Raw genomic sequence first — 15,809 nt, 5'->3', positions numbered from 1 at the left:
GCAGATAGTCGATTCGCCATTTAGCACAGTCAACGACGACGCCCCCACCAGGATTGTGGGCAATTGCAAGAGCTCGCCTGAAATAACAATAGCTAGCGCTGGTCTGATAAATAGCATAACCTGGCGACCTATGCTATCGCTTGCATCAGACATCTTACCCATTATCGTCTTGACTGAGAGACGATTTGTTTCCGCAAATCACCGGTCATATATTAACTTCAACAAAGCTAATTGGCCCAGATTCGCGGAATTCACTGAGGACACTTTCGCCACTCTTCCATCCCCACCGATGTAAGCGTAGGCGAGCGCGCATTCCGCAAGGTGATCACAGCTGCTGCGGCTCGCTTCATCCCAGCTGGAAGGATGAAAGACTTACGTCCTAATTTCCTAGCCGAAGCAACTGTTTTAGCAAACGAGAGTGGCCACCTACGCCAAGGAATCTCAATTTGGAGATTCGGCAACTGGTAATCCAACACAAGCGGACTTAATGGGTTGAGCACCTAAAGACCTGCAACTTCCCCACTGGTGTGAGTAAAGTCTGGTTCCCTGGTCCCTGTTCCTGTCGAACCCAACGAAGCTCCACAATAAGGTGGCCTTCACCTCCAACGGTTGCACTTCGTCGGTCCCGAAGAGATGCGCAAGCTATTTTAGCTGGCAATTCATACTGCATCCTCCGGCCGACAGATCCAAACGTAGTGCCACCAGAAGTGAAGTCCTCCTACTCCCACTCTACATGAAACACCCCAGCCCCACATTAGCATGGCTTCCGACGAGTGTAATCACCGTCACAAACACCCAGATAAACCGCGGGCTTAACCAAAACCGCCCCTGCCAGAGGACTGTCCTAGTAGTATTGGACTTGAAAAAGACTTTCGATACTGTCAATCATTCCACGCTACTAGATGAGATTTCACTGTCGTGTGATGTCCTTTCACCCTTGCTGTTCAACTTTTATATATCGAAGCTCCCCCAGCCACCGGAGGAAGTCTCCCTGGTCTCTTACGCTGACGATAATGGCGTCGGACAATAACATTGATGGCCTGTGCACCAAAGTAAGCGACTACCTCACTGATCTTTCTCGCTTTTTCATTGCGAGGAATCTACAACTTTTCCGAACAAAGTCCACGGCGACCCTCTTTACCACCTAGATAAGTGAGGTCAAACTGCAACTCAAGGTAAAAGTCGATGACACACCAATTCCGACTGCTAAGAATCATAAAATTTTGGGTGTAACCTTTGACAGTTTGCTCTCCTTCTCTGCGCCCACAACCGATATTGCCACTAAAGTCTAAAATCGCAGCACTTGGGGCAAAGACAAAGAAATGTTGTTATCGACATTTAAGGCAATTGTCCGGTCAGTTCTAAACTGCGCTGCGCCTGCCTGGCCACAAACTTGCCAAAACACTGCAATTCGGACAGAGGCGGGTTGCCTCCTGATATCCTGATATCTTCAACATCTTTACAATGAGACACAGATAACCGGTAAAAGAGCACAACAAACTATTCAGCAAGCAGTTTCTGTTTCGGTGCTAACGTAGGTTTCAGGCGATGCCTCCTTAATTACGCCGACGAGATCCAGGACAAAACGAACACACAACTACTGGACCAAGGCAGTGTTAAGACGGGCAATAAACGACATTCATCGGAAGACCTTTACCACCTTCTTAAGCTCCCCACCATCGAATGCCGTCGGTCGGAGTCCAATCACCACCTACAGCAGATGGAGCGTTCTGGATACTGTAGCAGATTACGCTCCTGCATTATCCAGACCATCCCTACCAAACATATGTCCTGCATGTGAAGGCACCTCGCACAACACTAACCACCTTTTCATATGCCCCATCAAACCCACTCATCTAACACCTCTCTCACTCTGGACCCAACCTGTCGAAACAACAATTTCCCTGGGCTTACCTTTAAATGAGTTAAACGAAGATGGCCGTTAATTTACACTACACTGACAGGGTTTAGTATTGCTACTACAACAGCAACAACGAAAAATTTAAAATGAAATGATATGCGACGAAAAAAGATCTCTTTAGTTGACTGTTGCACATACGAGAAAGCAAACAGTTCGTACGGGATTAGCCATCACAGGTATAGACGTGCGTGCAGTTAGACGTCGAACAGGTTCAAGCGGTTTGAATTAGACAATAACGATTTTCGTTTGGGACAAAGTCACTGTTGAGCTCATGATTCGTATGAGAATCTTTCTATTTCCAAAATGTAAAAATAATCGATTTATGTGTACTCTTACGATGGGTGGCAGTTAATCGATATACAGTACTTCTCGGTTAATTGTTTCCTCGCTTATTAGAATCACCTAATGAGTCAGAAAAATGCTACATCAAAATAAAAGTAAATTTCTCCGTATAATTTGTCTTACGTGTTATCGATGTCTTACGTGGTATACCTTCAATTTTTCCTAGTTAATTACACAGAAAATCACCAAAGAAATAATCTGTTATTACCGCATGTGCGAACATATTTCCTAGAATTTGTGGAAAATAGTGGTTGGTATCTCCCCTAAACATTTGAAAACATTCGCTTATGGTAACAAAAATTAGTAAGAAAGTGTAAGTATTTTTTTTTAATAGATTAAATTATCCAATTAAGGGAATTTTCTAATTGAACGGGATTTTCAATTAAACGAGTATCAATTAATTTATCCAAAAATTGTGCAAGTTTGTAAATGCAATTTAGCGGGAAATACTATACAGATAGACTGAATTGTAAGTAAAATCGTCTACATCTATTATTGAATCCCTCCACCGACTAATGTGCTGGTACCTTCATAATTGTATTATACTGGCTAAGCTCGTTCAGTACATGTCGCTTATTTACTTCAATAGTGTCGTAATCCAAAAACCAAACTATTGAGAAAAACGTCTTCATAGTTCATAATGAGGTACTATTAATAGATATCACCATGAATTTTTTACATAGCATGAAATTAGAGTTTGTGGTCATTTCTACATACTTATCACAATATTCAAATTTACCTATACTACCGAGTAAGCCTTAATAGCTGAAAGACAAACACTTCTGCTTGAAAGGCAGACAGCAGAGGGCAATCAGTAAAGGATTACATTAAAAATACGGTATCAACTATCACCACTAATATTGGCATCCCTATGTTGTAGACTTTATTGATTTATTAAATATATATGTATGTACTGTGCGGTAGCAAAAGCCTGCCATTAGCACTTGCCAACACTAAATGAAAACTTATTACTGATATTTGTTAAAAGCTTTGCAGCACGCCAATAATTTTAAATTACGGTAATTTGTCAACCTCACTGGAAATATTTGACTGATAGAATAGATTCACTGTTACTTTATATTCAGTATACGTTTTTATGGGCATATACACATTTATACATTTGTATATGTATGTTTTCTTCTTTTTGTTTCGCACAGCACTAATAGGAGGAGAGGGTGTTAGCGCCAATTACATATACATATGTATGTACATACATTCAGTCAAAAAATATCGAGAATTGTTCATTTAAAAAGCGCGCATTACACATATGTCTAAATTTGTTTTTGCTGGAATATTGGTACAACTGTCCTTTATAGTGACGCAGAGTTTGAGCGTGATCTGTCAATTAGATTGTTTTTGGCATTTAATTATATCAGTCAACCGCAGGTGTGCTCTGTGATTTTTACCATGGATAAAAATATCGAACAAAGAATTTGTCTTAAATTTTATATTTTTAACGGGATTTCGTGTGCCGAATCGTTGAAAATGTTCCGGAAAGCCTATGGCGAGTGTGTTTTATCAAAAACACGGGTCTATGAGTGGTATAAGGCTTTTGCAGATTTGCCCCGATCTGGTCGCCTATCAACGTATTCAACAGATGAAAGCGACGACAAAAAAAAGTAAATGGTGCTGAAATACCATCATCTAAGTTTGAGGGAGGTAGCTCGTGACCTTAGCGTGTCTTATGAATCAATTCGCAACATTTTACACCACCAATTGGGCGTGAGACGCACGGCTGCTCGACTCGTTCCAAAGGAGTTGAATTTCTTTCAGAAAATTCATCGGAAGAAGATAGACATGCTTGAGCAAGTGAATTCGAACCCAACGTTTATCCAGCGCATCATAACAGGTGATGAGACGTAGGTATATGAGTTTGACATCCAAACCAGTCAACAGGCGGCTGAACAGCGCTATGCACATGAACCACGTTACAGTCGGACAAAAGTGAAAGTCATGCTACTCGTTTTCTTCGATTATCATGGTGTTGTGCACTCGAAATTCGTTCCAACAATTCGTTCCGACAAATATCATCGAACAACCACCGTATTCACCGAATTTAGCCTCCTGTGAATTTTCCTTTTCCCAAAATTTAATTTCCACTCCGCGGACGCCGCTTTGCGTCAATAGATGCCATTAAGAAGAATTCGCTGAAGGAGCTGCAGAAGATCTCTTAAACGCATTTAAAAGGTGCTTTGATGACTGGACTAATCGTTGGCATATGTGAATTTCCTCCAATGGAGCCTGTTTTGAAAACGAAAAAATAAATTTTGATGATTTAACAATTATTGGTACTTCTTTGACAGAATGATTGTTTTTGAGTTAAATAATATGCTCACACATATTTGCAGACGGAGGACAAACCAAAAAATTTTATTATATTTTTTTTTCTGTCAAACCTCATTTCTCATTGAGTTCCGATGAACCCAAGAAATAATTTCATAATTTTAGTTATATTTCTATAACTCAGTCTGAACCAGCCAAGATCCCTAATGATCTATGCAGCCGCCGGAGAGTGGGGCACCGAATTTGAAGTATTGAAAGAATTGCACTAGGTATTTGAAATTTTACACAAATTAAATATAAGCGCGACAAACTTCGAGTTCCGTTACACAAAAAATTGAAATGCTGCTAAATAGGCATATCCTTTTCGCAATAGGCTTTGTGCAATTTGTTAGTTTTGTGAGAAACGTACAAAGCGTACGTTGTTTTAACAAACTGCGTTCCGCATATGAAAATCTATATGCAGCAGGGTTCCTATGTTCACACCCCAAAGGTTCAAGAAAGGCACGTGCATCTGCAGTAAAATAATACATATTTGAAGAATTCGAAGAAATTCATAAACAAATGGGTGCAACAGCACACCGAACTTGAAACGTTAACGATTTCCCCGTACAAGGACCCAAGAAAAAATACTTCTCTAAAGGAGAGAGCAGAAGGCCACTGATTTGTTTGTGACAAAGCCGAATCGTTGCATGCAACTGAAGCAGTTTTAAACAAAAGGGGTGTTAATATATTAAAAAACACATTTAGTTTTACATGCAGAAGGCCTCAGATTCAGAAGAACTTGGCAAACGTAATTGTATAAATACGCAGCATAACAGAACAACCGGTCTCGATGAAGTAAATCAGGGAGTGAGTTTATTGAGCAGCTTACTTATTCATAAGTAACGTAAAATTATATATGTATTATTTGCGGCCATCTTAGTCGAATGGGTTGGTGCGTAACTACCATTCAGAATTCAGAGACAACGTAGGTTCGAATCTCGGTGAAACACCAAAATGAAGAAAAACATTTTCCTAATAGCGGTCGCCCCTCAGCAGGCAATGGCAAGCAAAAAGCTCCGCATAAAAAATATTGCCTTTCGGAGACGGCGTGAAACTGTAGGTCCCTCCATTTGTAGGAGGAGGGTGTACACGCCAATTATATATATATACAATACATATATATTAGGGCCGGTCGATTTAAAAATCGCTCATTGCTCTGTGAAAATCGTATGCTAGGGATCAAAATAAAAAACTTTGCCGAAGGAACCATACCTCTAAAACGAATTCTGATGTCCCCCAATTTGGGTCGAACTTTTGGGTAGGGGCAAATTTTGAAAAATCCCACTTTGACCCATTTAGAGTGCTCCAATCGAGTCCAAATGTATGACCGACCCCCACTAACTTTGGACGGCCGATCCACCCGTGCCAGTGGCACACCCCCTGGAACTCCCCTGGGGGGTTCCCCATACAATCATTTCAAAATATCACCATTTTTGGCCTTTACATCAGAAAAGAAACTAAAAAATTCGACCCAAATTGGGAGACATCAGAATTCGGTTTAGAGGTATGGTTCCTTCGGCAAAGTTTCTTATTTTGATCCCTAGAATATGATTTTCACAGAGCAATGGAGGATTTTTTTGCCTCCCCACAAATCGACCCGCCCTAATATATATATACATATGTCTTTAGGTACTTCATTACTTCTTATATACTAAAGAGAAACATTCTTGAAAAGTATGAAAATAGCTGTGAAAACGCAGATCGAAAGAGAATAGGAGAATAAGCTGATACAATAAAGAGTAAGCGACTTAAATATTAGAACGCTTATTCGCGGTTGAATCTTTGTTTTCGGCGAACAGTTTCATATGTCGGTCATGGTGTACTGCTGATAATCGACAACTTCAACGAACCGTTAAGCATCCAGTTAAGGTTCATGTTAGGAGCTGTTTGTTATCGAAGGTTTGACAGGGAGCGGAAAAGATAGTAATCGGTCGGTGCAAGATCCGGAGTATACGTCGGATGCCATACGAGCTCTTGGGGTGCTGTTTTGACGACTTATGGAACATGGGGCCTGGCGTTGTGGCGAAGGATTATGGTTTGACCATGTCGATCAGATCTTTTCAAGCCCATATCCTCATTCACGCGATGTAGCTGGGTAATGTAGAGCTCCTTGTTGACCATGACATTCTTTTCGAGCATTTCCCAGTTCACCATGCCTTCCCGGTCCCACCAAACACAAATCATTATCTTCTTTGAATGAAGAATTCGAATTCAAAGGTTTTTCCCTGCGGAACGGGTCATCGACGCCAAAGTCGCCGTTTTTGAACATTGCAAATCATTTCTGTGCTGTAGACTCGTCTATGACAGCTTCTCCATACATGTCGCAAATGGCCCGGGCTGATTCGGCAGCTTTTTGACCTCGATGAAAAGCAAAGAAAAGCAGATGTCTAAAATGTTGATTTTTGACTCCTGCGTATTCAATTTCTAAGCTCCAAAACTAATAAAAAATTAAATAACTCAAAAATACAAATAACATAGATTTGTAGAGCAGAAAGAATTCTATCGAATGACAAACAAGCAAAAAAATCGTTGTAAAATAAAAGAAAATATAAGAATATAAGAAAATAGAAATATAATAATATAAGTAATATAGTACATATAGGTGCATGCGCATAGGGTATTCAGGCATATGTTAAATGTCTAAGTGAGTAACGAAAAGTAAATAAAGTGATTCGCTATTTGACAATCTTGTGATGGAGCTTAGAATAATTATTGTAAAAAAATAGAGAAATATAAATATAATATAATAATTTATATACTGAGTAGAGTACAATAAACTTATTAATGAATTTTAATATTTTTAACTCTCTTAAAATTGTTTTTTTTTTGTCTTTTTTTATGAGGAAGAAAACCTAACCTCACTGCAAAACTAATTCGAGAAGGTCTTCAACTTTGCAATAAATTAAAAAATAATTTTCTTATTAATGACACCAATTCTGAACAAGCCTTTAAATTACAACGTGTGCTGTATAACTGCATATCTGGATATCGTGAGCTACATAAAAAATTAGTAGAATCATCATTGCAAAGTTTAATTATTGATTACATTGTCAGACAGAGCGAGAATGAAGTTTGTGAAAAGCCATCGCCTTAACCGCAAATATCTATTGCAGAAACAGTCTCTTCTGATGATGAATGTGATTTGGAGCCACTTCGCAAACCATGCAAACCATTTTCAGATAGCGATAATGATTAAAAAAGTAAATGAATTAACTTTACTTTAATCTTTTATATGAATTTCTTTCAGATATTCCAAGTAATTTATTAAGCACCCTATTTTTAAGTTAATTTTAGCTGTTTTCAGTTAATTTTAAGTCGTTGTTTTGGTTTTATGCGATTTTAGAAGTTTACGGAACATATCCCTTTTTCAAGGCAATTAAAGTATTTGTTAATGCGAATTTTTTACATAAGCTTTTCTGAACTATTCACCTCATAAAACGAGACCTTACAGTAATTAACTTTTCAATTTTGTTTAATGTTATTTCCCCAGTAACAGTTGCTAAAGTAATTGAGTTTGTTTTAAAAATTTGTGTTTTGGGAACATTAGGTCTTATTGAACATATTTATAACCCTGTATCCACAAGAAATTTAAAAAAACTATTTTCCAACAATAGTTTTACTTTTGGTAGGTATCCGAGGTCGCCGTAGCCGAATGGGTTGGTGCGTGATTACCATTCGGAATTCACAGAGAGGTCGTTGGTTCGAATCTCGGTGAAAGCAAAATTAATAAAAACATTTTTCTAATAGCGGTCGCCCCTCGGCAGGCAATGACAAACCTCCGAGTGTATTTCTGCCATGAAAAAGCTCCTCATAAAAATATCTGCCGTTCGGAGTCGGCTTGAAACTGTAGGTCCCTCCATTTGTGGAACAACATCAAGACGCACACCACAAATAGGAGGAGGAGCTCGGCCAAACACCTAACAGAAGTGTACGCGCCAATTATTTATTTTTTTTTTTTTTAGGTATCCGAGGTTTCTAGCCGAAAATTCTCGTTATCCTGTTCCACGGGTTGAGGATTTCCGAAACGTTTAGTCCTAGATGGACTTGAACTGTTTCCCTTGCTATTATGTATTGGCTATAAATGCGTTATTGGGTTATTATATAAATTTCGATTGCTGCTATATTGTACGTCATAGCTTTAGTTTTGTGGGTTGTTGTTAAAACAAACATTGTAAAGAGAAGTTTGCTGAATATTTTTAAATTGGAGATATTGTTGGGCGTTAGTAGAGTTATTATTGTTAGCTGAATTAGGGTATATTTCTATAACTTTTAAATTGCTGCCTTAGATGTGATAAATTTTGTTTACTTTTGATACATTTTTCTATTACAACATTATTTCAAGCGCCGTTTTCTTTTAATACTCGGATAGCGGATGTTACATCTGTAACCTATTGACATTAATTAACGCTTCCAAATGAAAGGGAAGTTCTCATTTACTACTAAATAAAAGGGAAATTCTCTTAAACTCATTTGTTGCAATTCCCAACAAAGAAAATTTACAGTTGAAATATTTGTTTCTTTCAGTTTTATACTGCCTTTAACAATCAAAACCATTTATAATTCGTTGTCTTCATCCATCAGTGGCCTGTTAAAACTGCAACTACATTGGATACATCCTCTTTTTACGCACTGACTCCATCTCAAAAAGTTGTATACTTCATCCCAAACCAATGCATTCCTTTCCAAGAATAACCAGTTGCTTGTTGTAACTATTCTTAAAAGCGTATCTGGTGTGAAGTATGTATGTACCAGTATATCCATGGAAATATCCATAGAAAAAGCCGCACGGCTTCGCTAAACTGGAGTTTCAATAATATTTTTTAATAATTTAGATCATTTTGTTCATTGAAAAGAAAATCCCTCTTTTTATTTTCGATTATTGCTGGATGTACATTTTTTGCTGGGTTTAAAAATGAAATTTCAAATAAAATTCAAAAATCTATACATATGTGTGTTAAAAAACTGATTGTTTACAAAATAATTTCTATTATATTTTTTTAGTACACACACTTCAAGATGATTACCCGACTACGCTATCTCTGCGTAGCTTTGTCCTTCATGGGCATTGCTTCCCGAGTAGTCGCTTTCACCGCCACAGACGCCCTCGAACTAGAGAGTGAAAACTCAGCAGTGCAACTCGCTACTAGCCGTTACAACCACTTCCGTCTGCCCAGATCGATCAAACCACAAAAATACACATTACATGTGATCACACATCTTGAGAATCCCGAAAATCTCACATTTGTCGGTGAAGTTGCAATACATTTGATAGCGCTTGAGGATACAAGCAACATAACGCTGCATGCGCTCAATCTTACCATCAATAGCAACGAAATATTGCTGCACAATCTGCATGCCGAGGAGAGTGAACAGAAGAATTGTGTGCATGCCACGGAAATAAATGCCTACCATGACTACTACATCATGTATTTGTGCGAACCATTACGCAAGGGCAGGGAATACATACTCACCATGCCATTCTCGAGTATTTTGAATTTGAACTTGCGTGGCTATTATCGCAGTTCATATGTAGATCGTGCGAGTAATCTAACTAGGTGCGTAATGATAGGAGGGAGGAAAGGCTTTATTTTGAAAATTAAAAAAATAATATTTTTATGCTTTCAGATGGCTTGCCGTCACACAATTCGAACCAGCTTCAGCTCGTTTGGCATTTCCGTGCTTCGACGAGCCGGACTACAAAGCAAAATTTGTTGTTATACTTGGACATGATAAGAAGTACACAGCACTGAGTAATATGCCACTGAAGGAGACTCGTCCCATGTATGTATTATACATGACTATACGTCCACGTTTGCATGAATTCTTGATAATTAATTAATTGTATCCTCCTTCAGGGCCGACAAAAAGGATTGGGTATGGAGCGAGTTCGAAGAGTCAGTGCCCATGTCGACCTATCTAGTCGCTTATACTATCAACGATTTCGCATATGTAAACTCGGAAACTAGTTTAAAGAACAAGGTGCAATTTCGCACTTGGGCACGTCCAGACGCCATTGATCAGTGCAATTATGCGGCCGAGGTTGGTCCTAAAGTGTTGCAATACTATGAGGATATCTTCAATATAAAATTCCCTTTGGATAAAATTGATGAGATCGCTATACCAGATTTTAGCGCTGGTGCTATGGAGAACTGGGGTCTTGTCACCTATCGTGAAACTGCCTTACTCTATGCCGAAAATGTTTCATCCCTAGAAAGCAAACAACGTGTCGCTTCTGTCATAGCCCATGAGCTGGCCCATCAATGGTTTGGCAATTTGGTCACAATGAAATGGTGGCAGGATCTGTGGTTAAATGAAGGTTTCGCCACTTATGTAGCCAGCTTGGGTATCCAGCATATCAATCCTGATTGGCGTGCACTGGAAAAAGAGTCCGTTGATAATACTTTGGCCATTTTCAAGCTAGACGCGCTCAAGAGCAGTCATCCAATTTCACAGCAGATAAATCATACTAACAAAATTGCAGAAATTTTCGACTCGATCTCGTACAAAAAGGGTTCAACCGTTCTACGCATGATGCATCTCTTTCTCGGCGATGAGGCATTTCGCGCCGGCTTACATTATTACCTCAAGAAACACGCTTACGCCAATGCAGAACAAGATGATCTCTGGTCCGCACTTACGGAGGCAGCACACAAATACCGTACATTACCTAAGTCTTTCGACATCAAAACCATCATGGATTCGTGGACATTGCAAACTGGTTACCCAATCATTACTGTAACCCGCGATTATGAACGTAAAATAGCCAAAGTGACACAAATGCGATATTTACTCGATACAGTCGTCTCCCGGAATGCCGAGCGCAACTGTTGGTGGGTGCCGTTAAGCCACACTTCCCAAAATGAGAATAACTTTGCCGATACTACACCGAAAAACTGGCTACAGTGTAGCGAAATGAGTGAGCCCGTCACGAAGACACTTAGGGATATGCCCAGCCAAGATGAATGGATCCTTTTCAACGTTCAAATGTCAGGTCTGTACAAAGTTAAGTATGACGGACGCAATTGGAATATGTTGATTGAGACACTGACCAGTGAGGCTTATGAAAAGATCCATGTGATCAATCGTGCGCATCTCATCGACGATGCTTTGACATTAGCTTGGACAGGTGATCAGGATTATGAAATCGCAATGCGTTTGATTGAGTACTTGGTGCGTGAACGAGAGTACATACCGTGGAAGGCCGCTCTAGACAATTTACGTGATGTTAATAGAATTTTGCGACAAACTCCAGATTACGAGTACTTTAAGGTAAGTCTACTGGGTGTTCGGGAAAAGATTTGCATATTCTGTAAAGACATTTTTTATAACATTTTTTAATGCTGCTAAAAAAAATTCGGAAAATGGAAATGCATGCCCGTAGCATTTCTTTAATGTAAGTAGTGGATAACCCGAAACGTATGAAATAAGTTTAGCTTATTATTTTCAAATAATTATCGTACAATTTATCTAAGCCTAAGGTATAAAAAGTCTTTCAGACATATTTGCAATGGCTTTGCAGAGGATTACGCACTAAAACCATGACAAGGAGGAAATAGAGAAGCTGTCAACACAGAAGGGCAGCTTAGTAAACATCCTTACATTTGGAACAAAGTTTTATTGTTACCACGAGCTTGCTATTTATGTAAACATACTATTGTAGCGTATTACAAGCAAAACTAGTGGACGTTAAGGAAGAAGTCGCTATTTATAGTGAGCTGACGTTATTTTATAAATAATGGTCCAGAAGAAATAAAATATTAGGTGTATTGTGACATCATTACAAAAAATGCGACAACAGAAAAATGGAATCGGAGGTTAGAAAACTCCGCAGTCGTATAAATTTTCAAAGACTTTCTAAGATTTTCAGGGAAGGTGGACGAAGTAGAACCGAAGATGAATTAATGAAAAAGGGGAGGTTTGCGCTTCAACCTCAACATCGTTGTGCCCTAGAACCGAAGATAATCAAACTTCAGTCTCGGAAAATATATATATGTAATTGGCGCGTACACCCTTTTGTGTGCGTCTTGATGTTGCTCCACAAATGGAGGGACCTACAGTTTCACGCCGACTCCGAACCGCAATATTTTTTATGAGGAGTTTTTTCATGGCAGATATACACTCGGAGGTTTGCCATTGCAACCGCTATTAGGAAAATGTTTTTCTTCACTTTGGTGTTTCACCGAGATTCGAACCTACGTTCTCTCTGAATTCTGAATGGTAGTCATGCACCAACCCATTCGGCTACAGTGGCCGCAAGTCTCGGAAAAGAAGCATTGAAATTTAGTCTAAAATAGCGTTTAATCGGCTAGCGTTTAATCATGGGATCACATATATTCCCACTGGACTTCCTGGTCTTGTGCAATTCTACTTTACCGGAATGACTCCGGTTTTTCCCGGAGTCCCAGTAAACTAGCCCTGTCTAGTGTACCGCATCTCACTCCAAATACTTCTCATCAGGGCTGGTATCGAACCCAACCCTGGACCAGAAGTATTCTACTGCTGCATATGCCACAAATGGCTCTACCTCTGTTAGGTGCAATATGTACAACGGGTGGTGCCATCTTAAGACCTGCTCAGGCCTTAAGTCACATAGGGAGTGATCCACGCAGTAAGTGGACACGTGTTGCTCCCACCACCAGGCGGCCACTCCCTCAACGGCTTCATCATCGAATGTGCCGGCAGGACCAACACTGACAACCTCACACTCCGAGTTACGACTATACTGCCGAGGAACTTCAAGCTCCTCCAACTTCACTGCAACGGACTCATGAGTAAGACAGACGAGATAGTCGACTTCATGAGCTGACATGAAATCATAATAGCTGCGGTCCAAGAGACAAAACTACACGCTAGTTCCTCCCTAATTACCAGGGATGGCTATAACGTGCCTAGCGTTCATAGTCCACCATACAGTGCAGTATCGTCTCATCGATGAAGGCATCGACCGCAGGGATATCACCTTAGAATGTCAAGGTATAGATGTCCGGTCAGGCAATGCCGAGCTCGAAATATTTAAAACATATAAAGTATACCCCTTCACCTGCTGCCCGGCTGGATATCACCCTGACATAGGTGCGCTCATCAGAGGTGAAAGCCGATTGGTTGTAGGTGACTTTAATGCGCATCACGATCTTTGACATTCAAGCCTACCAAACGATCGTAGGGGGCATCAATTTGTAGAGCAGATAGACGATTCGACATTCAGCACTGTGAACGACGACGACCCCTCCAGGGTAGTGGGCAATTACAGCAGCTCGCCCGATATAACAATAGCTAGCGCCGGTCTGATAAATAGCATAACCTGGCGACCTATGCTATCACTTGTACCAGACCACTTGCCCATTATCATCTCGAGCGAGAGATCTGCTTACTTTGTTTTCGCGAATTTCCGGTCATATATTAACACTTTAACAAAGCTAATTGCGCCGAGGACGCCTTCCCCACCGATGTGCGCGTAGGACTGTCTTAGTAGCGTTAGACCTAAAGAAGGCTTTCGGCACTGTCCGCCACGTCACGCTACTAGACGATATTTTACAGTCCACATTCCCACCAAAACGAACTTACAATTATTGGACCAGACAGTGTTTAGACTGTCGACATTCATCGGGAGACTCTTACCGCCTTCTTAAGCTCCCGACCACCGAATGCCGTCGGTCGGAGTCCAACCACCACCTACAGCAGATGAAGCGCTCCAATTTCCCCGTGAGACCCGCGTAATATTGGCACAATTACGTTCTGGATACTGTAGCAGATTAAGCTCCTACTCATCCAGATTTGACATACCAAACATGTGTGCTGCATGTGAAGGCACCTCGCACGACACTAACCACCTTTTCATATGCCCATCAAACCCACTCTTCTAACACCCCTCTCCCTCTGGACCCAATCTATCGAAACAACAAGTTTCCTGGTCCTACCGTTAGATGAGCTAGATGAATATTATACAGACTTGTTTTAATAGGAAGTGCTCGGCGAGACTTTTAAGAACAAAGACACCAACTGTTGAAAACAGTGGCACATATTTTGAAATTACCTCAATATTTCCTTACTAATATTGATTTATTTTTACGTTTTTCATAGAAATTCTAATTTGTTTCGAAATACAAGAATACGCACGCGCGTCTGCGCTAAAGACTTATACAAAATATTCTAATCTCATGTATTTTCCACTTCTATTCCAGAAATACATGCGCAAAATACTCGCCCCTATTTACGTTTACCTCGGCGGCTTGAATGTGACCAACGAAGCCAACGTCGCGCCACACACTATTCTCCACAAAGAGCTCATTGCCAGCTGGGCTTGCCGCTTTGAAGTAGAAGATTGCATACCACGCGCACAGCATTACTTCAAGCAATGGCGCGGCGTACCTAATCCCGACGAATATAATCCAGTACCGAAGGATTTGCGCTCGGTCATCTATTGCACATCCATACGTCATGGCAATGAGGATGATTGGCAATTCCTTTGGGCACGTTACAAAAACTCCAATGTAGCAGCTGAGAAGCGTACCATTATTTCCGCGCTGGGTTGCTCACGCGAAATTTGGATTCTACAACGTTATCTAGAATGGGCATTCGACAGCGAGAAGCATATACGTAGACAGGATTCCACCTTTGCTTTTGGTGCTGTGGCGCATGGAGAAGTTGGCTTCCATTTAGCCCGTAACTATTTCGTCAACAACATTGAGTTCCTGCATGAGTAGTAAGTGTTGATGAAGTACGACGCCACACTGATTTTTTCACTTTCTCTTTTTACTAGCTATGAACCCAACGGCTCAGAGCTTCGACGCCTACTCTCTCCTATCGCCAGTCAAATGAGTAGTGAACGTGAATACGAGACAATGCGGACGTTCTGTGATGAAAACAAGCAGCTGCTACGCAAGGTCGAACAGGGAGTCCAACAAGCTTTGGAAACAATCAAGATAAACGCGCAGTGGAAGGAACGTAACTTAAATGAGATCTCACGTCATCTGCGCAGTCGTGTAACAGATAACGTTTGGGCTGCAAACCCAATATAATTCAACTTAAAAGTAGTTATTAATATATGTTTAGTTTTGTGTAGTCCTCCGGAAGCCTTTTATGGCATTATTATTTTATACAATCCACAAAAATCATATATTATTATTTAAAATTTTCACCAGCTCATGAGTAATAAAAGGGGAGAGATATGTGGAAAAATATTAAAGTAAATAAAATTTAATATTTTCCAAAAATAAAAAGC

The 15,809-nt window shown here is 40.1% G+C and overlaps 1 protein-coding gene across 2 annotated transcripts in view; it reads left to right on the top strand.

Moving 5' to 3' along the window:
* LOC128871837 (aminopeptidase Ey-like) overlaps positions 1 to 15,809 on the top strand; it is a 28,891-nt gene extending 13,082 nt beyond the window's left edge. For both annotated transcript variants that reach the window (XM_054113936.1, XM_054113934.1), the window contains exons 2-6: positions 9,590 to 10,143; positions 10,214 to 10,369; positions 10,444 to 11,857; positions 14,770 to 15,290; positions 15,348 to 15,809. In XM_054113936.1, coding sequence (XP_053969911.1) covers positions 9,605 to 10,143; positions 10,214 to 10,369; positions 10,444 to 11,857; positions 14,770 to 15,290; positions 15,348 to 15,606 — 2,889 coding nt within the window. In that variant the 5' untranslated portion in view covers positions 9,590 to 9,604 and the 3' untranslated portion in view covers positions 15,607 to 15,809. The remainder of the gene's footprint in view (positions 1 to 9,589; positions 10,144 to 10,213; positions 10,370 to 10,443; positions 11,858 to 14,769; positions 15,291 to 15,347) is intronic.

This window comes from Anastrepha ludens, chromosome 2, assembly GCF_028408465.1.
Source record: "Anastrepha ludens isolate Willacy chromosome 2, idAnaLude1.1, whole genome shotgun sequence".
NCBI classification, from domain to species: domain Eukaryota; kingdom Metazoa; phylum Arthropoda; class Insecta; order Diptera; family Tephritidae; genus Anastrepha; species Anastrepha ludens.
Note: the sequence above shows the minus strand (reverse complement) of the source record. Positions and strands in the feature narration are given on the sequence as shown.